At 44.8% G+C, this 27762-nt stretch overlaps 1 protein-coding gene across 2 annotated transcripts in view; it reads right to left on the reverse strand.

The window, feature by feature from the left end:
• The window catches only part of SRGAP3 (SLIT-ROBO Rho GTPase activating protein 3), a 301121-nt gene that overhangs the window by 61477 nt on the left and 211882 nt on the right, over positions 1 to 27762 (reverse strand). For both annotated transcript variants that reach the window (XM_004368295.2, XM_004368294.2), the window contains exons 5-10: positions 23192 to 23377; positions 14172 to 14300; positions 12392 to 12613; positions 9868 to 9969; positions 6102 to 6299; positions 2859 to 2943 (exon numbers count right to left, since the gene is read on the reverse strand). In XM_004368295.2, the coding sequence (XP_004368352.1) occupies positions 2859 to 2943; positions 6102 to 6299; positions 9868 to 9969; positions 12392 to 12613; positions 14172 to 14300; positions 23192 to 23377 (922 nt within the window). The remainder of the gene's footprint in view (positions 1 to 2858; positions 2944 to 6101; positions 6300 to 9867; positions 9970 to 12391; positions 12614 to 14171; positions 14301 to 23191; positions 23378 to 27762) is intronic.

Raw genomic sequence — 27762 nt, forward strand, 5'->3', positions numbered from 1 at the left:
ATGGATAAGGGTTCCCATCTCCCTATATCCTTGCCAATATATTTTTTTTAAATTTTATCAGTACCATTTTAGCCAGGGTGAGATGGTATCTCATTGCAGTTTTGATTTGCATTTCTCTAATGGAAACCCTAGTGAAGTAGTGGTTAAAAGCTACAGCTGTTAACCAAAAGGATGGCAGTTCAAATCCACCAGGTGCTCCTTGGAAACCCCATGGGACAGTTCTACTCTGTCCTTTAGGGTCTCTATGAGTCAGAATTGACTCAACAGCAATGGGTTTGCTTTTTTTTCTTTAATGGCTAATAATCATAAGCATCTTTTCATGCGTTTGTTGACCGCCCTTCCTCCTCCATTGTTGTTGTTTTGGTTCCCTCTTTGTCTAAAGTTGCCTATCCTGCTCCATGGCCCCACTCAAGCCCTAGCCCAATACTGAAGCGTCAGGATAGACTGAGATTAGACAGGTGGGGAGGAAGTGGAGAAAAAGCTCACTGCAACTAACTCACCACTCAGCCATCAATCAATAAGTTTTGACAAATATATACATCCACACATAACCATTCCCCAAATCAGGATATAGAATATTTCCATCATCCCGAAGAGTTCCCCAGCTCTCCCTAACAAAACTAATCTCCCCAGTCACCTCTGAGTTGACTCTGACTCATGGTGGCATCATGTGTGTCAGAGTAGAACTGTGCTCAACAGGGTTTCCAAGGTTGAGATCTTTCAAAAGTAGATCACCAGGCTTTTCTTGTGAGGCATATCTGGGTGGGTTTGGACTGCCAGCCTTTCGGTTAGTAGTTGAGTGCTTAACTCCTGAACTAATCTATGGTGATAGATATCAGATTAGTGGTTGCTTGGGATGGAGGATGGGAGGATTGTAAAAAAGCACAAGGGAACTTTTAGCGGTGATAGAAATGTTCTATCTCCTGATTTGGGTGGTGGTCCTACATGGGTATATACATTTGTCAAAAATCACTGATTTCTACATTCAAATTACACATCAACAACAAAGTTGATTGAAAAAATAATTCCAATGATGTTATTTTTAAAGCCCTGGTTATTATTCTTCCTGGAAGCCTTTCTGGCTTTCCAGAGTCCTGTGGCGATCCCTCCTCCTCTGACCACAGCCCTCAGAGTCTGTATGTTCAACCTGGCAAGTCATCCTGTATTGCCATATGACTTCATGCTATCGTTATTTAACTTTTTATGAATTCATGAGTTGTTCCCCAGCTAGATTATAAGCTCCTCAGAGGGTGGGAAAGGGTTTAATTTCTCACTGTATCCTCTAGGGCATGGAGCCGACAAACACCATGCATCCACAGGTGTCAGGCACCACACGCACAGCCAGAGCACAGCCACTAGAATGTGCACCTAGCAAGGAGAAGAGAGTGGTTCAGCGAAAGGGCAAGGATGTGTCTATGCAGTCAACACCCAACAGCTAACAAATCTCCCACATCCCAGTACAGCTCCCTTCCTGTCACCCTCCTCTTTCCCCAAGAAACTGCTGGTTATCTCTAGGCCTGCTTCAAACTGTCATTTTGGGATCTACTGGCACCATCGCCCTGGATATTCCCTTCATCTCTCATGTTAGTCCCCTATATCTTGGACCCAATGTTTTCTTTCTTTTTGGTGGAGCACATCTTTCAGTCAACAGCCCTCTCCACACAGAACACAAGACTATAGCTGGATATGGGGCTAAAGGTGCTCCAAGCAGGGTCCAGAAGCTTCAGAAACCCTAGGTCAGACCTAGCTGAGCTCCTCTCCTCACAGCTGAGCCTCACACCAGGTTCCGAGGCCACCAGGTCTTGAGCAGACCAACCCTCACATTGTGGCCTAGTTCTGATCAGTGAGTTCCTGCCTTGGGCTCTATGCCCAAGTCCATGTACTGGAGACCGCTCCATCAGCATTCATTCAGCAAATGTTAATTGAGTGCCTACTATGAGCTAGGCACCATTCCAGGCACTGGAGATACAGTGGGAAACAAAACAAGCAAGAAGTCCCTACTCTGATTGAAGATGTGATACTGTCGTGGGCAGGGGTGACCTAAGACAATAGGCAAGTGAATAAATAATAAATAAGGTGATTTCCCATGGTAAGGGAGATGAAGAAAATCAAACAGAGAGAGCGCTGGGACAGAGGTGGTTACTTCTTGAGATTGACTGGCAGGGTGGGCCCCTCTGAGAAAGTGACATCTGTGCTGAGAACTGAAAGCTAAGATCTGGGGGAAGAATATTTCAGGTAGCGGGAACCACAAGTGCAAAGGCCCTGGGGCAGGAATAAGCTTAGCGAGTTTTGAAGGACAGAAAGGAGCTCAGTGTGGCTGGGGCATGGTGAGGGCGGGGAGAGTGGTCAGGGAGAAGTGGCCAGAGGTCAGATGATTTGAGGCCTCGTTTGCCATGAGACACAGCTGGGATTCTATTCCAACTGTAGCTGGAAGCCTTTGGGTGCTTTTAAGCCTACTTCCCAAGTCCTTCAAGGACAAGACCCTGCCTTACACTATGATTTTCCTTTTCTGGACCTAGAATCCTGGCTAGGCACTCCGGCAATATTCTGGCAAACAGGCGAAAATCGCCCATGCGTCCCAAATCCCACCCACCCCACCTATTAGGACCCCCCACCCCTGCCACTTTGCCTCTGACCCTCCCCTACAACCTAACTATGACTGTGGCTGCCCATATTTTCTGCAGCCAGACTGGAGCCTTTTCAGCATCTGTATCAGGGCCTACTTCCCCAGCCTGCCCAATCCTGGTAGGTGGGTCCAGTGCAGGACCCCATTCTGCCAAGTACCAAACAGGTGGAGGGGCTGCCACCAACCCAGTGGGAGCCACAGCCACTCCTCACAGGCCTCCATCCTGACTTACCTTCACCCAGGGTCTGCTTGAGTAGGTCGTGCTTGGCCTGCAGCTTGGTGATGAGGTTACTGCCGTTCACATATTCTTTAAACTTCTATAAGACACAAGGCACAAGGAAGGTACAGATCACAGGGACAGGTTAGGGGAAGTCAGGGGAGGTCACGTACCCACAGGCCCTCCCTGCACCTGCCCCTCTGCTCCTCTCTGTCCAAATCCCAGACTTGGCCAAACCGCTGCCTGGCCCTTAGTGGGTTCTAGACACCTGAGGTCAGGGTATAGGAACACAAAGAAATCTCGGGAAGAAGGGGAGAAGTGAAAGCTGCTTTTGTCAGGTGGGCCTGCAGGAACACAAAGCAAAGTGCTTCCTTAGTCGTCAAAGCCCGCTGTGCTTCTGGGCCAAGAGTAAGAAAGACGGGAACCATCCCGCGGCCACAGGGCTGGGACCGGAGAGCTTTATCAGGTCTGCCAGAGAGGAGCCTCAGAACAAATCTTTTCTTTTATCTGGTTTCACACTGAAGGAGGAAGGGCTTTACAGGCCACCAAGAGGCCTTCTCCTTGAAATCACCCAAACTGCATCAGGTGAGATGATTTTGCTCTTTTTACAGAGACCAGTGAGGCTTGGCACAGGGAAGTGATTTGCCCAAGGTCCCTAGGTAAGTCCATGGTGGGCTGGTTAGGTGGCCACAATTGAAAGATGCTAATTAGTGGATCAATGCCAACCTAGTGGCATGTTTTAAACAGCTCTGTCTTTGGCTTTGGCCCTGGCATATCTATTAGTTGGTTTTTTGGGATAAACTTAAAGGTGTGGACGCCATGCACGTTAAATTTATGGATGACACAAGGTTTGAAGAGGCAGCATATGTGTTGAACATCTGGATCAAGACCTTGAAAGCCTGGGACCATGAAATGAATCCATCAAGAGGAAATCTAATTGGTGACAGATGTAAGACTTACCTAATAAATCACCTACACATCCTTTAGGAGGAAGGAGGGATGGTTTAATGATAGCGTGTAGGGAACAAAGATTTAACTGATATTAACTGAACTCTAAAATAACTAAGAAAAAACAAAAAGATCATGATTTTAGGATGTATGAATAAGGGCACAGTACCTTGTGTGGAAGCAGTGAAAGTGTTGCTCTATTCTGTGCTGGCCAGACCACTGTTGGGAGTCTCACTTTTGCAGAAATATCCACAAATTGAATGTGTTCAGGAGAGAGTAACTAGGATACTGAGGCCACTCAAAACTAAGGCTTATGAGGCAGAATTGAAAGAACTGGGTATGTTCAGCCTGGAGCAATGAAAACCCAGCTGCCTGCAACCCTGGGAGAGGCTGTCATGCAGAATTAGCTTCGCTCTGGGTAGCCCTAGAGAACAGAATAGAGATCAGTGGATGGAAAATTTAGTGAGGCAGAGTTTTGAAGATAACAAAGATGAGGGAAAAGGCTATGCAGTGCAATGCATCACTTTTATATGGCCTTCCTCGCCACAGTCTTGTAACTCCCACCAAATGACTAGGTGGGACTATGCAAATAAGGTGCTTGTGGCCCACCAAGGGGATTGGACAGCTAGTTAAAGCAAATAAGATGCATGGTACCCCTGTGGGGGTAGGACCATGCAAATAAGATGTATGGAACTCTAATGAGGGGATTGGTCAGTTTTGTCATCCTGCCAGGCTTAAAATGAGCCATCCCAAAGGCAGAAAGGTAGACCTCACCATGACCAAGATAGAAGAGCCGGGAGTGGAGCACATCCTTTGGACCTGGGGTCCCTGTGCTGAGAACCTTCTAGACCCAAGAGACAGAGAGCTGTAACACCAGAGATCGTGCAAGATGGTGAGAAGTGGTGGCAAGCACGGCAGAGAACTGGCAGCAAGAGAACCAGGAGACTAGCAGGGGATGGCGTGGTGGGCTTTTCAGCCCACAGAGTGAGAAAGCTGAGCGCTTTCAAGAAGGAGGCTTGCTAGTGGAGTGAGATGCCTCCAAGCACTTGCTGGCAATGCTAGGCTTGCCAACTCACGAAGCTAGAGAGCTGAGCACCTTTGGGCCAAGGCTTACTGGCAGAGTGGGATACCTCTGGGTACTTATCAGTGGCACTAAAGAGCTTTGTAACACTTGCCCAAGCAGGGAAGAGGCCAGGCCCGGCCAAGGGGCCAAGGGCTGAGAGGCTGAGGGCCAGGGAGAAGCTTGCTTGTGGGCACAGCTGAGAAGCTGTCCTGACCAAAGAACTGTATTCTGAATCTTTCCTGATCCTGAATTATAACCTGTTATTTCCCTAATAAACCATGTAATTCTGAGTATTGTCTGTGAGTTCTGTGTGGCCACTGCAATGAATTATTGAACCTAACAGAGAAGTAGAGAGTGCCGTGGGAGGGACAGCTGGTGTCAGAGTTAGTAAAAAGGTTGGAGGGTGGAGGCACGTCTGACCTCAGCCTCACAGGAATCAGCCTTGGGCTGTTGATCTTGATTCTCTTTTCCCCTTGTGAAGTTAGAGGAGGTCAGGTGCCCCATCATGCCATTTTTACAGGTTATAATATTCAAAGCCAGCTACAACCCAAACAAAAGTGCTGCTTTGGGAAGGAGAAGGCTTTCAATTCTGAGGGCATCCAATTACAGTCTGGATGACCATTTGGCAGAGATATAGTTGAACAGAATCAAGCATCAGATGGAAGGTTTGGACTGAGGTGTTTTAAGGTCCCTTACAACTCTAAAATTCTCCGTTCAGTAAACATATGTTGAACTAAAGTCCCAATTCACTTTCTCCTTGCCCCTCCCTACCCCTGACAAAATGGGATGTAAGTAATCTAGGACCTTACATGAACGGCTGGCAACTCATGAACAATTTGCTTGGACTAGGGAGGGCATTGTTTTGAAAGCCCACACCCAAATTTAAGATAATTCAGCATGACAATCCATACACATAACTTTAGGGTTGTTCCTTGGGGCTTGCACCTGGCTCCCTTAGCCATTTTCCCCTCATCCTACTGAATACAACTTTCTCTCTGGCTCTTTCTAGAGCAGGAAAGTTGCAAAAACCATCAACTCAAGGTCAGTGCCAATGCTTCTGTTGATAATTCACTTTTTGCATTTCAGAAAATCAAGCCAGACAATTTCATTTTAAAAGCATATTGGAAAAGTCTTAGGTCTAATTGACCCAAGTTACTTCACTGGCTCCCATTTGTTTGGACTTCTCCCCAAAAGTCACCACCAGTGGGTCAGCAGACAGTGGGTTCCGGGTCCAGGACTTCACTTACTGTAAAATAAAACATCTCTGTCTCTTGTTGGTTGGCTCTCCTTTTGGCAATGTTGATCTTGCTCATGTAGGTCTCAGAGGCAGCAGACTTTATGGACTCTGTAGATCGACTGTGCTGGAAGGCATCAGAGACATCAAAATCCTCCACCGTCAGCATGTCCTGTAAGGTCTGCATGGTAGCATCCAGGGTTTTTCTAACCTGGGGAAATACAGCATATCAACAAAAATCCTTTACCCTCATAATGACTTTTACATTTCAAAGTCATTTTCCCAACTGTTACTTTATTTTTTCCCCATACAGTCCCTAGGAGATAGGCAGATTATTATTCCCATTATATTGATGTGAATAGTAAAGCAAATTAGTCACGGCCCAAGATTACCCAGCTGGTTGGGGTGAGGAGCCAGGTTGCCCAACCAAAAGTCATTTTATTGTATTGCTTCTGCCAGAGAGGACCTTGGAGAATGTTATGAACAAGGAATCCAGATTTATAGGCCAGTTTCTCATTACCCGATAACGTGGCCCCCAAATAGCTCCTCCAATGGGAGGTGGGGCACTCGAATAGTGCCAACACTAGAAATACTTCTGTGTCTCTTCGTTTAGAGGAAGGGAGGAGACAAAAGTGTGGATAGCGGTGACTAGCCATCCTCGATGAACAAACCCTCCAGCTACCTGCTACCTGACTCCTATCAAAAGCCCAGCTGAGAAAAGAGAAAATCGAGGAAGACAGATGCTGAGGCTCACCCTGTTGGGTCTGTCCTCTAGCACTCCGATGTCTCTCCTGGAATCTACTTAGACCACCAGGAGATCTTGCATATAAGACATTCAATAAACACAACAACCTGCTACACACACTCTGACCTCACAACATCCCTTTGCTGAATTGTCCCTAAACGCAGACCCTGTGCTTTCATGGAAGGAGTGCTGGTGGCACAATGGTTAAGTGCTTGGCTGCTAACCAAAGGGTTGGCGGTTCAAACCCACCCAGTGTCTCCATGGGAGAAAGATCTAGTGATCTGCTCCTGTAAAGATTACAGCCTGGAAAACCCCATTGGGCAGTTCTACTCTGCCACATGGGGTCGCTATGGGTCAGAATCACCTCGACAACAGCATGCTTTTATGGACGGTCATTCCAAAAGCAGCCTCAGGAAGAGCTGCATCTACATTTGTTGTAAAATTACAGTCACTCAAAGTCTCATTCTTGTCATTCAGATCTCAGTTGGAATGTCAACTCCTCTGAAAGGCCTCCCTGACTACTTGTCTTGACTTAGTGCCTTTTATGGGTTAATTTGTGTCCCTCCACAAAAGTAGGCTGACATTCTAACCCCTGGTATGTGTAAACATGACCTTGTTTGGAAATAGTGTCTTTGGAGGTATTACCAGTCAGGTTAACATGAAGTCACACTGGAGTAAGGTGGGTGCTAATGAAATATGAATGATGTCCTTATAAAAGAGAAGAGACACAGAGGGAAGGCAGCCATATGAAGGCAGAAATTTGGAGTGATACATCTACAAGCCAAGGAATGCTAAGATCACTGGCCATCACCAGAAGCTAGGAGAGAGGCATGGAACAGATTCGCCCTCAGAAGGAATCAACATGGCCGACACTCTGATCTTGGACTTCTGGCCTCCAGAGCTGTGAGACAATAAATTTCTCTTCTCATAAGCCACCTAGTTGTAGTACTTTGTTATGGCAGCCATAGGAAACTAATTCAGTGGCTATCACTGTCTAATATCTTTCTTATTCACTCATTTGTTTGTTTGTTTTTGTGTTTTAATTATTATCTATCTCTTCCCACTAGAATATAAACTCTATGAGATGAGGTACTCTCCTGTCTTGTTCACTCACTTTACTCTATATCCAGAACAATGCTTAGCATGTAGTATCTGCTCAATAAATACCTGAATAACTATTAAACACTTGTTGAATGAATACATGAATTAATGAATTCTCCTTTCTTGCACAGCCTGACAGAAATCTCAGGTTTAAAATTAAACATATTCATGGCCATGAACAGCCCATACAGAGGAACATTTGCTTCATTCTCCTTTCCATGGCCTGATTTCTAATTTAGATTCCACTGGCATTATTATCAATGTCCCTGTTCCATGTAAACAATTTAAAATCCTTTGGGGGAATGTTATGGATTGAATTGTGCCCCCCACCAAAATATACATTGACATCCTACCTAACCTCAGCACACCTATAAATATGGCCCTGTTGGAAATAGTGGTTTTTCTTTTGTGATGTTAATGTGGTCATCCATACCAGTGTTTACCAGTGCATGACCTCATTAGGTTTAGGTGGGTCCTAAACCTAATTACTTCCGAGTTACAAAAGCAGCAGAATAGACACAGAGACACACAGAGGGGAAATGTCATATGAAGACAGACATACATGGAAGATGTACCTACAGCCCAGGAATGCCAAGGATTGCTGGCTACTAGAAGCTGAAATAGACAAAGAAGGCCCTCACCCCTGAATTCAGACTTCTAGCCTCCATAACTTTGAGACAATGTATGTCTGTTCTTTAAAGCCACCCACTTGTGATATTTTTTGTTATGGCAGCACTAGGTAATTAAGGCAGGGAAGATGTAGGATAAAAACAAATAAAGAAAATTCTCTACTCACCTCCTCTCTCTTCTCAGGTTTGAAAACAAATATATAATTTGTCTCCACATAACCTCCCTCAAGAGACTGCTTTGATTCGTTATCATCCTGAGCTAAAATCTGTCTCCTGTTCATCCTGGGTCTGTCCTTGGTGGAGACACAAAGCAAACCTGCTCTCTTTGCCCTTGGTGAGTCCTCTGAGTTTGAAGACAGGGACCATGACTCCCCACCTTCATCCATGACTGCACTTCTCAGGGATAAACCTGTCCAGGACTTTCAAGCAAGCCTTGAGTGACATCCCCCACATCCTAGTGTCTTTCTCCAGAGGCTCCAATTGGTTGACATCCTTCCTAGAGGGAGGCGTCCAGGTTGGAATTATATTTCCCATCTGGCCTTGTCAGTCCAGGTCAGAATGGAACCGCCACACCTGGTATTTCCATTATGTCAAAGGCCTGGCACGCTACTTCTGCAAATCAGTCAGTGAAAACCCCATGGCTCACAATTCCATCTGCAACTGTTCAAGAAGATGGCTCAGGACCAGGCAATGTGTCATTCCATTGCGCATGGGGTCACCATGAGTCAGGGACCGACCTGATGGTGGCTAACAACAACCGTGGTAGTTCTGTGTCACCAGCCACATGAGAGGTATGTGAGCGTGGGAAGACTAACCAGTTCCCTGGAGTTCCAAATCCTTGGCACGTTTACTTTGCCCTGAGTTGTTGATTTCATTGTATAATTTAAGACATCTATAATTATTCCTGGTGATAAAAATAATATAAACTCATTGCAGAAACTAGAGAAAAGCACAAGAAAGAAAATAGAAGCCACCTATAATCACACAACACAGAGACAACCACTATCGACATTTTGGAGTACTCTTTCCAGTCTTTTTTCTATGCATGTGAGCACGCACACACTTTATCTAGTTATGATCATACTGAACAGAGGTCTACTTCCTATTTTTTCTTTTCTTAATTTAACATCTTGTGAGCATTCCCCCAGCCATTAACCATTGTTGGTGTGCATGGTTTTAATGGTGGTATAATATTCTACCTTGTGGATGAACCTTAACTTCTTATGCATTCCATGGTGAGAGTTTCCCCAGGAAACACCAGCCTCTGTAAGGAAATCTCCTACAGGGGTAAGGGGCTCACTCACCTCCTCATTCTCGATTTTGAGAGTGGCCAGTCTGGACTGCAGCTGGTGGTACCGCATGAGCAATTCTGTCTGGACGGGCTGCTGAGCGCTGACCTGGCACACCTGCAGAAACAACAGCCACCGCCCGTGGTTGCCCAGTGCCCTCATCACCTGTGTGGAGCTAGGACAGCTGCTAACATTTGTATCTCTATTTACAGATGAGGAAACTGAGGCCTGGAAAGTTTAAGTGACCCGCCCCAGTTTAAACAGCTAGTACGTGGCAAAGCAGGGTCTTTCTACTCCTAAGTCCACCCTCTCGCTGCCGTTACAATGGTGGCCTCTCATCCATGATCTGCATTTGTGTAGTGCTTGAGGGTTTACTAGGGACTTTAACATAATCTCATTTAGTGAGACCAATTAGTTCATTGCGAGGCAGGAAGTTGTGGTAAGAAAGCAACTGCCTGAGAGAAGCCAATGGAAATGATGGTGAATGGGAAACTATCAGAGAGAGCTCCCATTTCCAGCAGGAAGACACTTCAGTCAATGGTCAGGGAGGCGGGCTCTCCTAATCCCTTTCCCCAGTTGGTTGACTGGATGAGGGACGGAGGAGGAGAAGAACCAAGAGAAATGCTGTTCTCCTAACCTCTACACCTATTCCATCCAGGACTCTATTGCTACCTGTGGGCTGGGCCTGACTGCCTTGCCTCAGTTCCTCATCCCCCCCAGAACACAGCTGAGATCGTCAGGGACAGTGCGGTTCTGTCACTGATGCTAGTTATCTACCACTAACTAAGCAACCCTGGGTGGTGCAAATGTTTAAAAGGCTCAGCTGCTAACCAAAAGGTTGAAGGTTTGAGTCCACCTAGAGGTGCCTTGGAAGAAAGGCCTGGCAATCTACTTCTGAAAAATCAGCCACTGAAAACCCTATGGAGCACAGTTCTACTAAGACACACATGAGGTTGTCATGAGTTAAGACTGACTTGACAGCAATTGGCTTAGGCAACTCAAACTTTGCAGTCACCTGTGGTAACCATGAGATCAGAAATTTCAGGTCCAGGTGATGATCTGGAAAGGCTGAACATGAGGGCAGAGGGGATGAGTGAGGAGCAGTGTTGAAGCCCTGCAGAAGGCCTCTCTTTTGCAAATGAAGAAAGTGAGCAGCCATCTGAAGGACACAGGAAATGCCATCTCCTAAAGGCCTCCTTGTCCCTCCCTACCACGCTGGTGTAGTGGGTGCCCCGGTGGAACTCCCACTGGGATTCAGAGGCTAACTGGGTCTAATATACTCTCAGTCTGGGTCTCCCCAGCTCCCATGTATACGGGGGGATATTTTTAAATGGAGGGAACGGCGCCAATAGGAGGGAGTTCTGTGCACGTGTCCCTGAGTGCACTGATGGCAGATATGGGGAGACAGATGTGGGATAGGATCCTACCATCTAGTTCCAGGGACCAGGGCCTGAGCCCTAGAGAGAGGGAGGAACGTCAGAGAAAAGCTCAAGGAGCTATTTGTATAAAGAATTTTGTGAAACTTGGTAGTGCTGCTTTGGGGCTAGTGGCAAAGTGCCCTCTCCCCATTATTTTTCCAGAATACAGCAAGGATCTGGGCAGCACAGCAAACACTGAAGGTTACTAGGTCTCTTGGTATGACCGGGGTTCCCACTGTGGGAAGACAGACCACGCCCTGGTGGAGGCCGCCAGTCAGAGTGGCTGTGTGAAGCTGGGTGAGGCCCTGCCTTCACGTGGTCCACGGGCATCAGAGGAAGGAACTTGAGGCGACTGTTGTGAGCAGATGTGGGACTCTCTGGAGTCTCCTAGACAATACTGGGAGAATTTTTAAGGGAAGCTGAGGCCCTGCACCACCACTCATCTCTCAATTTGTCATGCTGCGGTGGTTTGTGTGTTGCTATGCCACTGGAAGCTATGCCACCAGTATTTCAAGTATCAGCAGGGTCACCCATGGTGGACAGGTTTCAGCAGAGCTTCCAGACTAAGAAAGATGAGGAAGAAAGGTCTGGTGATCTATATCTGAAAATAAGCCAATGAACACTCTATGGATCACAACAGAATACTGTCTAATATGATGATAAGGAGCTCAACTGGTGCACCCACTACACCAGTGTGTATACTGTCTAACACAGCGCTGGAAGACGAGCCCCCTAGGCTGGAAAGCACTCAAAATACACAGTGGCCACAACAATGGACTTGAGTATACCAACTATTGTGAAGATGGTGCATGACAAAGCAGTGTTTTGTTCTGTTGTACATACTGTTGCCATGAGTTGCCATGGACTTCACAGAAACTAACAACAACAACAAGGACCTGCAATTATGCAGATGGGGGACTTGAGTCAGCAAGGTTAGCCCAAGGTTAGTAGTAAATTCTTCGACTGGGGAAGCCCATGAACCATGAACTTGACCCCAGGCCTCTGAGGTAAACATCCTGCATCTAGAACCAGGGCTGATGTTCTCCCCCGACCTGTGTTCCAGGATCACGTGGGAGAACAGACCGGAGCAGCCGTGGTATGGGCTCCCAGGAGAAGCCTACCTCATCCCCCATGTGGGGCTGGAACTCAAACTTGAGAGGTGGGCAGAAGACCTGGTTGCACATGTCCATGACCGTGTGCTTGTCACTTCTGGAGTCTAGGTTGTCCACTGCGTTCTCGATGACATCCAGTCCCTCGTGGCGTGAGGTCTCCAGGTTGTATTCGGCTGAGAGGTAGGTCCGGAAGGTACGGGCCAGGCTGGCGTGAAAGCCCAAGTCACAGCACTTAGAGAGAGACACATAGAGAAGGTAGGATGAGAGTCTGTACACAGAGGTGGTGACCGCCTGCGCTGCCTTTCCTACCCTAGCAAGTTATGGTTACCTCCTGTTCCACAGCTAGATCTGTCAGCCAGAGGCCCTAGTGCATTCTGAAATTGACCACACAAATCACACCAAAGCCCTTACAGGGAGTTGGAGACCCAGATTTGGGCAATAGTAGAGCTTCTTTTGGCCCCCAAGTCCCCCATGTTCTTCCTCTTTCCTAGGTTTCACACATGCAGCTGCCTCTGCCTGGAATACTCCTCCTCTCTTCTCCTGCCTCAATGCTCTTCCTGCAGGTTTCAGTTTAGAGGTCACTTCCTCCAGGAAACCTTCCTGATGTTCTCCCTACTCAAAGTTTAGGTCACGGGCCCCTCCACTCCCTCACTGTGACACCTATCTTGGGAAAAATTTGACAGTTTAACAAGTGGAGAAAGGAACACGGACTCCTAAGTACCAGCTGTGCAGGACACACTGTAGGAACATTTTCCTATCAACGTATCCCCTAGAGTGTCAGCTCCATGAGGGTAGATATGCTGACTCCGGTCCACTGCTGCTCCCCAGCACCCAGCTCAAGTCCTCGACCACAGTAGGTGATCAGTAAATATCTGGCAAATGAATAAATGAAAAGGCTTAAAACTGAACAGGAAAGTCAAAGGACAGGAAGGAGGAGGGGCAGGGCAGGTCCCTGTGCCTTGTGAGGGTGATAACGGGCTCCCCTCTGCAGCGATGGGGAAGGCAGTGACCTTCTAACTTCCTCACGGGATACACCAAGGTCAGAGGACAAAGATGCATCAACCAGCACTGAGCCTTTATTGACCATTTACTGGGGCAGATCGCTGTCTGCGGGGGAAGCGGAAGACGAGAAACAGTCCTGGCTCCAACCTAGACAATAAAGAAGCCGCCCCCGGTGGCGCCGCTCACAGCGTTCTTTCTCTAAGCCTGGTTGTTCCTACAGTGCGTCCTGCACAGCTGGTACTTAGGAGTCCGTGTTCCTTTCTCTACTTGTTAAACTGCCAAATTTCTCCCAAGATAATGTTCCCACATAAAGCCAATCTGTGTAATTCTGCCTCATTAAATAATTGCTTTCACATGTATGTCTGTGTGCATGCGTGTGTGTGTGTGTGTGTGCATGTGTGTGTGTGTGTGTGTGCATGCGTGTGTGTGTGTGTGCACAGCTAGATGACTGAACACAAGGTGGAGGGGATATGAACATATAAACATCTCCTTTACCATACTGGGAAATCTCCCAGGGCATCAACTGTGATTCTCCCCCAAATCTAGTATACGGCTTGGTGTCAAGGAAGGAGTTAGGAAGTGCATGTTGAAGATATGAATGCCCAACTCAACGTGCAGGGCATGGAGAAGCCCACCTCCCACCCGTAGAGTAGAAACTATGAGGTAAGATTCATCTCCCAGGCCCCAAGTCCTCGGTGCCATTCCCCTCCAGCAGAGCCACCCCAGAATGCTAGCTAAGGACAAAGGCCAACCCTTCTTCCAGCCCCAGACTCCCCAGGGCACTCACATCGATTAGATCGGAGACGTCATGGATGTAGTACTTGCTTATAGCTGCATTGGTGGCTGCCAGATTCAGCAAGTAGTCATTCCGGGCCTTCGTGCATTTCAGCTTGTTCTCAGAATACTTTGCCTGCCTCTGGAAGGAGAAAAGGGTAGATGTAAGAGCCAAGCCATTGACAGGAGGGATTTGTGACTTCCTTTATGATGAATGCCTGTGAGTCAATCCCATGCACATCTGGAATGCCTCTCAATGTCAGGTAAGTAAGATTTGGGCCCTGTACAGGCAGTCCCTGGATTACGAACGAGTTCTGTTCCTAAGTCTGTTTCCAATCGAATTTGTACATAAATCGGAAGAGTTAGGTACAGTTCATGTCTAACCTCAGTCAGTCAAACGTCTGTCTTAGTATACAGTGTACCTCTGTATGCATAAAAAACATTAAAGAAACACTTCCAGATACACTAAAACATCTTTAACATAATAGTAATAATAATAATGTTTTGATGCACGTCACAAAATAGTGTCCATTTGTTATTACAAACCATTGTGTACGTACCTCAGATTTTTAATAAAATAGGCTTTCTGGGGGTTGGTTCGTAACTATGAGTTGTATGTAAGTTGAGGTAACCCAGTGACTGCCTGTACTCAAAAAACTCACCTTACTTTGCACATATGCAGCCAATGACAACTATGATGCTATTTGACAAGCATAGGGTTGGCAGATTCCTGGCTCTTGGGCCACATTACCCCTGTCTGGCATTCATCCAAGAATCATGAATAAACTAGAGAATTCCTTCCCTTCGAGCTCAGACAAGGCCTTCAAAAACCATTCAACACAGCAACCCTGACAGCTGCATCCAATGGGTCAGAGTTGGACAGCAGGATGGAATCTTTTTGTGTTCCCTGCCCCAAGGCCACTCTTACAGATTGAATTGTGTCCCCCCAAAATATGTATTGGAATTCTAACCCCTGTACCTATGAGTGCAATCTAATCTAATGTAATTACCTTCCAATTTAATGTAATGTAATCAATCACTTGAGGTCATATCAGTGTAGGGTGGATTCTAAACCTAATCACTTTCAAGTTGTATAAAGAGCAGCAGAGACGCGCACACACATACTGAAGGAGACAGATGCCACATGAAGACTGTCTACAAGCCAAGGAACCACGGAATGCCTGGGAGTATCGACAAGAAAGAAATCGACCTAGCTGAGACCCTGATTTAGACTTTTAGCCTCCAGAACAGTGAGAAAATAAATTTCTGTTCTTTAAAGCCACCCACTTGTGGTATTTCTGTTACAGCAGCACTAGGAGACTAAGACAGTCACAGACAAAGGGTGTGGGAGCAGAGAGGAGGGAACGTGTAACTCTTGTGGTTGCTGGAGAATTTATGGAAATGGGCCCTTGGAGTAGACCCTGAGGCTCACACTACCATGGTGGGCCTTGGAGTGTAAATAATAGAGCGCTGCTCAACACCCTCCATGGCTTCCCAGCACCACAGCATGCTGCTGAGGCTGGTGTATACAGCCCTCCATGACTGCCATCCACCTCTGGAGCAGAGTCCCATTTCCCTCACGCTCCGCCCTTGCTCACCCAGCTCCAGCCTCGTTATTGATGTACAAGAGGTCAGGCTCATTACTACTTTGAGGCAGTCAGACTCGCTGTTCCCTCTACCTGGCAGATGTTCTTCCAAATCCCTACACCCCTGCTCCTTCACATCATCCAGGGCCTTGTCCAAGGTCACACGGCCAGAGCGGCCTTCGATGACAGCCTTGACTAAAACACTTCCCCCACCCTCCTCTTCCCTTCTTGCTCTCTATCTCCTTGCCCTGCTCTGTTTGTCTTCATAAGCACTTTTCATGGCCTGAAATTGTGTTTTTTATCTCTTTGTTTACTTGTTGACTGTCTGTGTCTCCCACTAGAAAGGAAGTTCTGTGACGTCAGGGACCTGACCTGCCTTGTTGGTCTGCAGAACTCAGAACGGTCCCTGCACAGGTAGGTATTGACTGCTTTTTGCTGGCTGAAGAGTGGCAGAAGGGAGAGGAGGAGGCAGGATGGCTGTCTGGATGTGAGTGGTGGGGAGAGGCAGGCTGGGGCAGCAGGAGGTGCCAGTCCTGGCTGGGAGCACCACTGCCTTGCTAGAAGGCTGCTTCCGTGCTGGGCCAGCCTGGGCAGGAGGGAGTAAAGAGTAAGTGGGTTGGAAAGCTGTCCCCCTGGCCTTTCAGACTGATGAGTCCCATTGATGGACTTCTATAGAATCTTTAATCGAAATATTGAGTAATGGTAGCCAGGCCCATCCAGTTCTTCTGGTCTCATGGCAAAGGAGACAGTTATTCATGGAGGCAATTAGCCACACATTCCATAGCCTCCTCCTATTCCTGACTCTCCTTCTTCCTCCTTTGCTCCAGGTGAAAAGAGACCAATTGTTGTGTCTTGGATGGCCGCTGGCAAGCTTTTAAGACCCCCAGAAATACGCAACAAACTAGGAGGTAGAACAGAAGCACTAAACATGTTATTAGGCCAATTAACTGGGATGTCCAAGGAAACCATGACCCTAAACCTCCAAAATGAAAAACCAAATCCCATGAGGTGTTTGGTTGTACACAAGCAGCCTTAACAGCTACTCTTTTTTTTTTTTTTTGGTCACTGTTGTAAATATTATCTATTTCACAACTTTTGCCAATTCAACTTTTTACAGGTGTACAACTTATTGACAGGAAGGACAACAATTGGCTGTGCAATCCTACCCTTAGCCAATGCAATTTTTCCATCACCATTAATGTTCCCCCCCACCATTTCTCCTCCCTCCCACCCCTGGTAACCACTAATAAACTTTGTTCTCTCTATATATGCTTTTTCTTTTTTTTTTATATAAGTGAGGTCATAAAATATTTGTTCTTTTGTGACTGACTTATTTCATTCAGTATAATGTCTTCCAGCTCCAGCCATACTGTAGCATGTATAAAGACTTCATTTCTCCTAGTGGCTGAGTAGTATTCCATTGTATGTATGTACCACATTTGTTTTACCCATTTATCTGTCGATGGGCATTTTGGTTGTTTCCACCTTTTGGCTATTGTGAATAGTGCTGCAAAGAACATTGGTGTACAAATCTTTGAGTCTGCTTTCAAGTCTTTGGGGGGGTATATACCTAGGAGTAGAGTTGCTGGGTCGTATGGTAGTTCTATTTTTAGTTTTTTGAGGAACCACCACACTGTTTTCCACAACAGCATTTTGCATTCCCACCAGCAATGGATACAGATGCCAATTTCCCCCACATCCTTGTCAATATTTCTTTAAAAAAAAAATCTTAGTCATCCTAGTGGGAGTGAAATGGTATCTCATTATGGTTTTGATTTGCATCTCTCTGATGGTTAATGACATTGAGCATCTTTTCATGTGTTTGGTGGCCATTTGAATTCCTCTTTGGTGTAAGGTCTATTCAAGTCCTTTGCCCACTGTATGACTGAGTTATTTGTCTTTTTGTTGTTAAGTTGTCTAAGTTTTATATATATTTAGATTATTAGATTTTCATCGGACATACAGTTTCCAAAGATATTCTCCCAGTCAGTAGCTTGTCTTTTCACTTTTTTGGTAAATTCTTTTGATGAACAAAAGTTTTTAATTTTTATGAGGTCCCATTTACTTATTTTGTCTTTTACTGTTTGTGCTTTTGTTATTATATTAGATAATTCATTGTTGAAAGCTAGGCCTGGCAGTGTTGCCCCTGTTTGTTCTTCTAAGAATTTTATGATTTTAGTTTGCACATTTAGATTCTTAATCCATTTTGAATATGTTTTTGTGTGGTGTGAGGCATAGATCCTGTTTCATTTTTCTGCATGTGGAAATGCAATTTTTCCAGTACCATATATTGAAAAGACTCTTCTTTCTCCATCAGATGGACTTAGCATCCTTGTCAAAAATCAGTTGATCAAGGATGTGTGGGTTTATTTCTGGACTCTCAATTCTATTCCATTGGTCTCTGTGTCTATTGTTACACCAGTACCAGGCTGTTTTGATTACTGCAGCTGTATAGTATGTTTTAAAATCAGGAAGTGTGAGTCCTCCTACTTTGTTCTTCTCTTTCAATATTGACTTAGCTTTTCGTGGCCTCTTGAAATTCCATACAAAGTTGAGGACTAGTTTTTTCATTTCTATAAAGAAAGCTGTCGGGATTTTGATCAGGATTGTGTTGAATCTACAGATGGCTTTGGGTAGTATTGACATCTTAATAATATTAAGTCTTCCAATCCATGAACATGGAACTTTTTTCCATTATTTAGGTCTTCTTTAACACTTTGGTGACCAAATTATTTTCTGCTTTGAAATTTTTTTTTTTAATACCATGTGTTTTCAGTAATGAAAGGCATGCTGAATCATTGAATGTATCTGAATTCTTGGTAGGTATTATTGGCAATATGTGGGACACCTAAATCCCTATGGACTCTGGGGCCAGGATTATGCGGGACACCTATGTTCCTGTAGACTCTGGGGATATGGTTGGTGGGATCACAGGTGCATACAATGAATGGCACCTGAAAAGGAGGTACTCAACGTGAACATGGAATCATTGCGAGTAACACTACTTTCAAATAACACACAGGAACATGGAGATATAAGCTTATCTCCCAGTATAAGAGCCAAAAAAGACAAAAGTTTTGCAAAATCACACCTATAGGATGCTCTACCTAATACAATATCCTGTAAAATCAGTAATTTGCGGCACACCCCCATTTCTTCAGTTTCAAACAGTTCTACAGGCCTTAGCCTTGAAGCAGCATGCACTATAAGTGAGAAAACAGCTTCCCAAGAAACCCCAGAGGCATAAAATGTAGGTGGGAGTTATATGTCCCACAGGTCATCAAATTAATCTCTTTCAGCAGTGTTTTATAATTTTCATTGTATAAGTCCTTCATGTCCCTGGCTAGATTTATTCCTAGGTATTTTATTCTCTTAGATGCTATTGTAAATGGAATTGTTTCCCCAATTTCCCTTTCTCATTTCTCAGTGCTGCTGTATAGAAACCCAAGCGATTTTTGTTTGTTGACCTTGTACCCTGCAACTTTGCTAAATCCATCTATTAGCTCTAGAAGTTTTCTTGTGGACTCTTTGGGATTTTGTATATACGGTCGTCCCTCAGAATCCATTGGGGATTGGTTCCAGGACCCCCTGCGAATACCAGAATCCTCAGATGCTCAAGTCTCTTCTATAAAATGGCATAGTATTTGCATGTAACCTGTGCACATCCACCCATATACGTTAAATCATCTCTAGATTACTTATAATACCTTATACAATGTAAATGCTATGTAAATAGTTGTTATACTGTATTGTTTAGGGAATAATGACAAGAAAAAAGTTTGTACATGTTCAGTACAGATGCAACTATTGTAGGCCTAAGTACATAGTAAACGTCAGACTCCAGGCAAACAATGCTCAAACAACGAGTGCTGGAGAGAGATTGAGGATCTGTGAAATGGTGGGAGGCTACAGCAGGGTATGCCTACATATCACTTTTTTTTCCCAAATATTTTCTGTCTGCAGTTGGTTGAATATGCAGAACCCATGGATACGGAGGGCAGGATGTATAGGATCACATCATCTGCAAATAGAGATAATTTTGCTTCTTCTTTTCAAGTCTGGATAACTTTTATTTCTCTTTCTCATCTTATTGCTCTGGCTAGGACTTCTAAATGCTATGTTCAATGGCAGTGGTGAGAACAGGCACCCCAGTAGGGTTTTCAGTGGCTGATGTTTTGGAAGTAGATTGCCTGGCCTTTCTTTCCAGATGCCTCTGGATGGACTCGCATTTCCAACCTTTTGGTTAGCAGTTGAGTGGGTTAACATCTGCAGGGACTCCTAGAGCAAAAGGATGTTGTTGTTGTTATTGTTAGTTGTCACCAAGTCGATTCCACCTCACAGTAACCCCATGTGACAGAGTAGAACTCTGTTCCATAGGGTTTTCAAGGCAGTGACCTTTTGGAAGAAGAGCGCCAGACAAAAGGGTAGGCTTCCTTAAAGAATCAGGATTTCCTCTCTTTCTAGACACTCTTAAACCTTCCTTACTCTAGATGGAGTTCTCCTAGCTTTTTAGCAGAGGTGTCCCCTTTGTCAACCTTTTAATTCTCTTCAGAGATATCCTCTGGCTTTTCTCCAGGTCCTCTTACTCTGGGAATTTCCAGAAAGAGACTTCTCCTGGTAGTTACACCTGGTACTGCCATGCACCCAACCCCCACGGAGAGTTTGGATACTCTTGGCTCATCTCCAGTGGCCCACTTTGACCTTGAGACATTTTCAGCCCTTCATGCACTCATAAAATTTTATATCTGGAAAGGATTTTAGAGGTATCTTAGTTAATTCATCCAATCTATAGGTGAGGAAATGAGAACTAAAGAGAGGCAGCTTGACCAAGAGCCAAATGGCTAATTAGCACACAAATCTGAACTATACATTACCCTCCAGACTCCTTAGCTAGTACTTGATCTACCCCTTTACATTTCCCTCTTTCAGAGTCCTGTAATTCCTTCCCTGGTTGTTTTTTGTTTTTCAGTATTTTCACAGAGTTGTACAACCATCACCACTTTTAGCTTTAGAACATTTTCATCACCCGAAAAAGAAACCCCATGCCCATTAGCAGTCACTCTCCATCTCTATAGATTAGCCTATTCTGGACATTTCACATAAATGGAATCATACAATGCATGGTGTTTTGTGTCTGGTTTCCTTCACTTAGCATAACATTTTCAAGGTTCATCCCTGCTGTAGCATGTATCAGAACTCATTCCTTTTTATGGCTGAATAATATTCCATTGTATAGATATATCACATTTTATTTCTCCATTCATCAGTTAATGGATACTTGGGTTGTTTCTACTTTTTGGCTATTATGTATAATATTGCTATGAACGTTCATGTACAAGTTTTTGGGCAGACATATGTTCTCATTTCTCTTGGGTGGACAGATACCTAAGAGTGGAATTGTTAAGTAATACAGTAATTCTTTGTTTAACATTTTGAGGAACTGCCAGACTGTTTTCTAAAGCAACTGGCTACACCATTTTTCAGTCCCACCAGCAAAGTTGAAGGGTTCTAATTTTTCCATATCTTTGCCAACACTTATTACTGTCTGTCTTATTTTAGCCATCCTAATGGGTGTAACGGAGCCCTGGTGGCACAGTGGTTAAGAGTTTGACTGCTAACCAAAAGGTCAGCAGTTCAAATCCACCAGTCATTCCTTGGAAACCTTATGGGCAGTTCTACTCTGTCCTGTAGGGTCGCTATGAGTCAGAATGGATGCAACAGGTTAGCTTTATAATGGGTGTAAAGTGGCATCTCATTGTAGTTTTGATTTGCATTTTCCTAATGACTACTGATATTGAGCATCTTTTCATGTACTTACTGGCTACTTATACATTTTCTTTGGAGAAATGTCTATTCAAATCCTTTGCCCAGTTTTTAATTGGGTCCCTGCCTGGTTTATTGTAAAGCATACTTTTTTTGCCTTTGGTAACTACCCTGAACTTTCATCCTATTTGCCCCCAGCCACTTTTCCAGTTTACCCAGGTCCTGTTGAGTTTTGTTCCCACCCAACCTCCTATAATTTTTAGAGCTAAAGGATCATAATATCACAGAATTGGACTCACAGATACCCAGATAAACATTTGGCACAACGTGTGGCACACAGAAAGATCTCAGGAAATGTTTAATGACTGCATGAAATAAATGAATGCAGAAAATTCAATAAGAAAACCCTTTAAGAAAGGAATTTTAGAAGTCACCTAGCCTGGGGATGACAAAAAAGCAGCATGTACATCATCCTCTATATTCCCCCACCATGACAGACATCATTAATTGATCACGGCACTCTTTTTAATTAAGCCTGGATAGGAACGCACAGTCCTCAACACAGTGCTCCAGGGAGCCACTGCCAATCAATCAGAGTTGACATGAGAGATAAGTCTATCTGCTATCCCTGGTAATAGTCCAAGGAATCTGCTGTACAGATATGACAACTGCGGCTCAGAGAGGTATCGTAAATGTAGCGCAAGTAGTCTCCGACTTACAATGGGGTTCCATTCTGATGACTCTGTAGTAAGTCGGTTCTGACATAAGTCAAATATCTCACTTTTTTTTTTTAGATTTCATTATTATTACCTTTTATCCTCAATATCTTTATAAATCCGCAGTGTTTTGAACAGTAAATCATAAAACTGAACATCTGTGAGTGAACATCTGAGAATGGTAACAGCAGCAAATTACGTGCTGCAACATATTACCAATGATAAGATGTAAAAAACAAAAATGAACAGTCCTAAGTGCTGTTCGTCATACCTCGAATATGGCATAAGTCAGGGGACTGACTACCTGTATTTTCAAGTCCCAGCCTGACTCCAAAGCCAGCACTCCTTCCACAATGCCCTAACCAGCTACTGTTGAGTCAGCTCCAACTCATGGTGTGTCACAGTAGACTTGCTCTCCATAGGGTTTTCAATGGCTGATTTTTCAGAAGTAGATTGCCAGGGCCTTTCTTCAGAGGCTCCTCTGGGTAGACTTGAACCCGTCTTTGGTTTGGAAATGGCCATTTCTAAATGGGCCCTTCACCAGGTTTGCATATGCTGACTGGAAGCCTAGTGCTCTTCCCTCCTGGCAGGGCACATTCAGTCACAACTAGCCCCCCAGCCACCAAACTGGGCTCTGGAGCAAGACCCCACTCCACTGGCTAAGTAGCTCCCATCACACCCACCAAGAATGTGCTCACTGGGTGGGAATCTCTTCCCAGTTCAGCTCTCTTGTCAGCTGAGCTCCTCTCCCCACCTGGTGACCGGTGCTAGGCCAGGACTCACATGTGTTCAACAGAGGCATGACTGGCCCTCCCTCCTGCATGACACTGACCTCCAAGGAAGCAGGTGCTGGCAGCACCTGTCCACCCCACAGCCCCAGAGTCTGGAGGGAAGAAGGGCACTTAGAAGCCCAGGGCTCTCTGCTGGGAGCACGGCCCCTCCCCTTCCTGCCTGGAGCCCCCACTCACCTTCTCCTTCATCTTCTCAATCTTCTTCACGGAGCTGCGGCGCTGGGGCCGGTCCTCGTGCCGCAGCAGGTTCATGCTGAGGTCTCCTGACTTGTTGAACTGCTTCTCCTCCTGCTTCTCAGCCTCCTTCAGCTTGCTTTCTGCACTGATGCTCTCTGCATGGTACATGTGGTAGGTTTTCATGACCTGGGGACACACAAATGCAGGAGGTCAGCAGCCTGTTATGGCCCAGTGTGGGCTAGCCCTCTGGCTCCAGCCCCCTACAAGGTTCTGTGCTCCAGTCAGATCTGCCCCTGCCCTCTTCCCACACCACACTCTGAACCCCCATACTTCTTTACTTTTTAAGTTCATATAAACTTTAATTATTATAGATGCAATACTTGCTTATTGTGCAACATTAGAAAATACAGGAAAGCAAAAATACAAAGTAAAGACATTGCATTCCCATGGCAGAGATTACCACGGTAACGCTATAAATTTTTCACACTTCTTTATTTTTGCACCAGCTCTCTAGGACTGGAAATGATGATAAGTGGCAGCAGTAGCAGCTTCACCATTATCATCATCATCACTGACACCTGGCATTAAGCTCTTACTAAGTTCCAGGTCTACCACCCATCTGTCAGTTTGCTGTACCATGGTGGCTTGCATGTTGCTATGATGCTGGAAGCTATGTCACCAGTGTTTCAAATAGCAGCAGGGTCACCCATGGGAAAAAAGTCCTGGAGATCTACTTCTGAAAATTAACCAATGAAAACGCTATGCATCACAGAATATTTTCCAAGACTGACTCATTTATTTTAGATGTGTCATCAGGAGGGACGGATCGCTGGAGAAGGACATCATGTTTGACAACGTGGAAGGCCAGCAAAGACGAGGGAAATCCTCAATGAGATGGACAGACACAATAGCCGCAACAATGAACTCAAACATACCAACGATCATGAAAATGGCACAGGACCAGACAAAAAATATTTCGTTCTGTTGAACATGGGATCCTCATGAGTCGAAGCCAACTTAACAGCAACCAATAACAACAAGTGCCAGGCATGGCTAGCAAAGAGGAAATTAAAAAGGGTAACCATAGCCCTTGAGCATTTGGAGGTTCTCAGAGGTGATACGGCAAACTTGGTCCTTCCTCAGCTGTCCTCTGCAGACTTGTCAGCGTAACTCTTGTTCCTCCTCCCCAAGTGTCAGCAGGAAAGCCCATCCTCAGGTGGTCAGGGGGCTTCCATGAGGAACATCCTTCTTACTCACGTACAAATTATTTTTTCAGCTGTTCCCTTAAGTAAAATTGGCCTGCAAGTGGCTCTGTCCCCAAAAGGAGTTATTAGATAACCCAGTAGCTATTCCATGTCCTAAATAAATTCATCCTTGGCTATAAAATGACCTCTTGTAAAGCAAATTTCCCTTTACTACTCTACTCTACTTCCATAATAAACATCGGATACTATTATAACAAGGGAATTTTTGAGTCTGAAGAAATCCTAGGCATCATCTAATCCAACCACCAACTTTTACATATAGGGAAACTGAGGCCCAGGGAGGCAAAGTGGCTTATTTAAGATCAAACAGTGTATCAGTGCATTCTCCAGACTTTACATCCATGTAGTCACCACCACAATCAAGATAAGATACAGAACATTTCTGTCACATTAAAAGGATCCCTCGTGCCCCTTCGCAGTCAATTTCCACCCTGACGCCTAGCCCCAGGCAACCTCTGATTTTGCTTTCTGCCACTATAGATTTGTTTTGTATGTTCTAGAACTTAATATAAATGGAATCACACACAGTAAACTCTTGGGTCTGCCTTCTTTCACTCAGCATAATTTTTTTGAGATTCATCTATATTGTTGCAAACATCAGTAATTCATTTTTATTGCTGAGTAGTAGTCCATTGGATGGATATACCACAATTTGCTTATTCATCTGTTGATGGCTATTTGGGTTGTTTATAGTTTTGAGCTATTATAAATAAAGCTGCTATGAACATCTGCGTACAAGTTTTTATGTGGACATATGTTTTCATTTCTCTTAGGTGAATACCTAGAAGTGGAATGGAGGGTCATATGGTTAAGTGTATATTTGACTAGACTGGAAATCTGATTTTTTGCCTTTAATGTACCACTTTTTCTACCATATCATACTGTTTCCTTAATTCATTACCATTTTCTCAGCAGACATGAATCCTTTTGGCAGCCTTAGAAAGACTGGGCAGTCCCAAACCAACAGCATTCTGCCTCCAACTGGTTTCCAACTAGGAGTACACTTTTCCTTTACAATATTAAGTTTAAGATCATCTCCCTATGCTAAGAAGCACAAGAAATTTATGGAATCCATGGCTTCTGAACCTTGTTCATTCTCTTCTCTTGCTGTTTGTATAATTACAGCAACTAATTAAGCAGAGGCTCCCACCAGGACCCACCACCAGGGATGGGATGTGCTCCCGCCTACCCAGTGCCTGTAAGTCAGGGAACTTGGGAGTTCACACAATGAATTCTGGCCAGTGTATAACACTATGCATTCTCATTCGAAGTCCTGCAAAGCGATCTTGTTAGAATGAGGAATTCTTCTGACTGTTATTGTTAAATCACAGACTTGATCTGTTGCTCAGTGGGTTCCCTTTGCCATAGGCCAAGAGCCAGTGGGGACACCATCTGTTGTAGGGCATGGTAGTTAAGAATATGGACTCTGGGGCCAAATGTCAGGACAGAATCCTGATGCTGCCACTTAGCCACTGTGTGACCTTGAGCAAATCATGGAACCTCTCTGACCTCTGCTTCCTCGTCTATAAAATGGGGATAACAGCACCTACCTCATAGGTTTGTGGTAAGGACTAACTGAGTTAATTTTTGTAAAGTCCTGAGAACAATACCTACAACATGGTAAGATCCATGTAGGCCTTAGCTATCACTCTCCTCCTCCTCCCTGATTTGGGCCGAGGGTTAAAGAACTTTGAAATGACTTGCTTGACCGTAACATCAGCAAAACGCTTACAGGCTTGGGAGAACATTAGCTAATGTGAAAAAACGTATTTGATACCATGTTCCTCTTTTCTTCCTTCATTCTAAAAACCTCCCAAATATTCAAAACAGTAAATGAATTAAAATACAATCAATTTTTCTTCTGTAGGTCTTGGTGTAAACAGAGGGAGCCCTCTTCCCTCTTCTCTGCATTCCACCCATTTTTCCTTATTGGAAGTTGTCCCAAAGCCCCTAGAGGCTCCTTTCTTGCTGACTTTAACCATTCATTATGCCAGTTCTACTGAGATCGTTTCCAAACTAAATGGACCAGAGTTTTTCGTATGGACATAGTCTTGGCATCTAGTGGCCAAAAGGAATTACTGCAGGCTTGTAGATAACCAAAGCAGTTGCCTCTTTTCACTGTGGTTTCCAGGAACTTAATGTGGCTCAGAGTTGGGAATGCCTGCTGAAGTCTGTCTCCAGGGCCCCCACAATCTCCCATTTTTAAGGCTTTTCTCTATCCCTCCACATTCACAGATACCACTGGTTCCCTTGCTCCACCGCCACTTTGCAGGTGCCATTCATTTCTGGACTCCATTCCTCTCTGGGTTCAATGATCCTTGTAAATTCCATGTTTCCTATTTCAGCTTCTGAGGTCTACTTATTTCACAGTAATTCTATCACTTGTGTTGAGTAGGGTGGAAGAAGAGACAGCATTTCTATTTGCAACCAGATCTTCCTATCTAATCATCTACCCATCCATCCTTCCTTCCGTCCATCCATCCAGCCATTCACTCACCCAAGGTCAGCATCACAGCTCCCACATTTTCCTTTGCCTAGATTTCTACTCTTCTTGAACCTAGAAGTATTCTTCCAGCTCTCTAAAAAGCCAAACTTCCCAGCACAGTCTCTCAACTGTATTCCAGAAGTCCCATGCATGGAGAATACAGCCCTGAGTACCCTGATGTCAAACTCCCTCTGATCCAATTGATGGGTCCTGATCCCAGGAGTAGCAATGAAGTGAACTCAATGTGCCCAGGATGACATATGTCAGATAGCTGTCACTGAAAAGCTTACTTGGAAGCTTCTTTGAAATGGGTCTAACTAAGCCTACCCTACATTTCCTTTATTTCAGCCCACCTGAAAAATTAGCTTCAGTATGGAAGGTCCTTAGTACTATAGCCTAGGAAATTCTACTCAATTTTGCCAGTCCAGGATGTGTAATAATATTTAATCTTATCTATTTGCTGTTATCTATTACTTTAGAGTTTGTAAACCTCTTTTTTTATTTACCCCAAGGAACATTTCCGTTAGTCCTTACCCCAGTCCTGGGAGGCAGTGTGATAACAATAACAGCAATGACAGCAGCTAACAAATACTGAGCACTTACTTACTACATGCCAGGTCTTGTTCTAAGCACTTTATATATATATTAACTCATTCATTTCTCACAAAAACCCTAGGAGGCAGGTGCCATTATGATCCCTGCTTTACAGATGAGGAAACCATGGCCTAGAAAAGTACATTTCTCAAGGTCACAAAGCTAGTAAATGACAGAGCCAAGGTTCAAAGCCAAGGTGGCTGACTCCAGAGCCTGGGCTTAATGGG

The sequence above is a fragment of the Trichechus manatus genome, unplaced genomic scaffold, assembly GCF_000243295.1.
Source record: "Trichechus manatus latirostris isolate Lorelei unplaced genomic scaffold, TriManLat1.0 scaffold00001, whole genome shotgun sequence".
Lineage (NCBI taxonomy): Eukaryota > Metazoa > Chordata > Mammalia > Sirenia > Trichechidae > Trichechus > Trichechus manatus.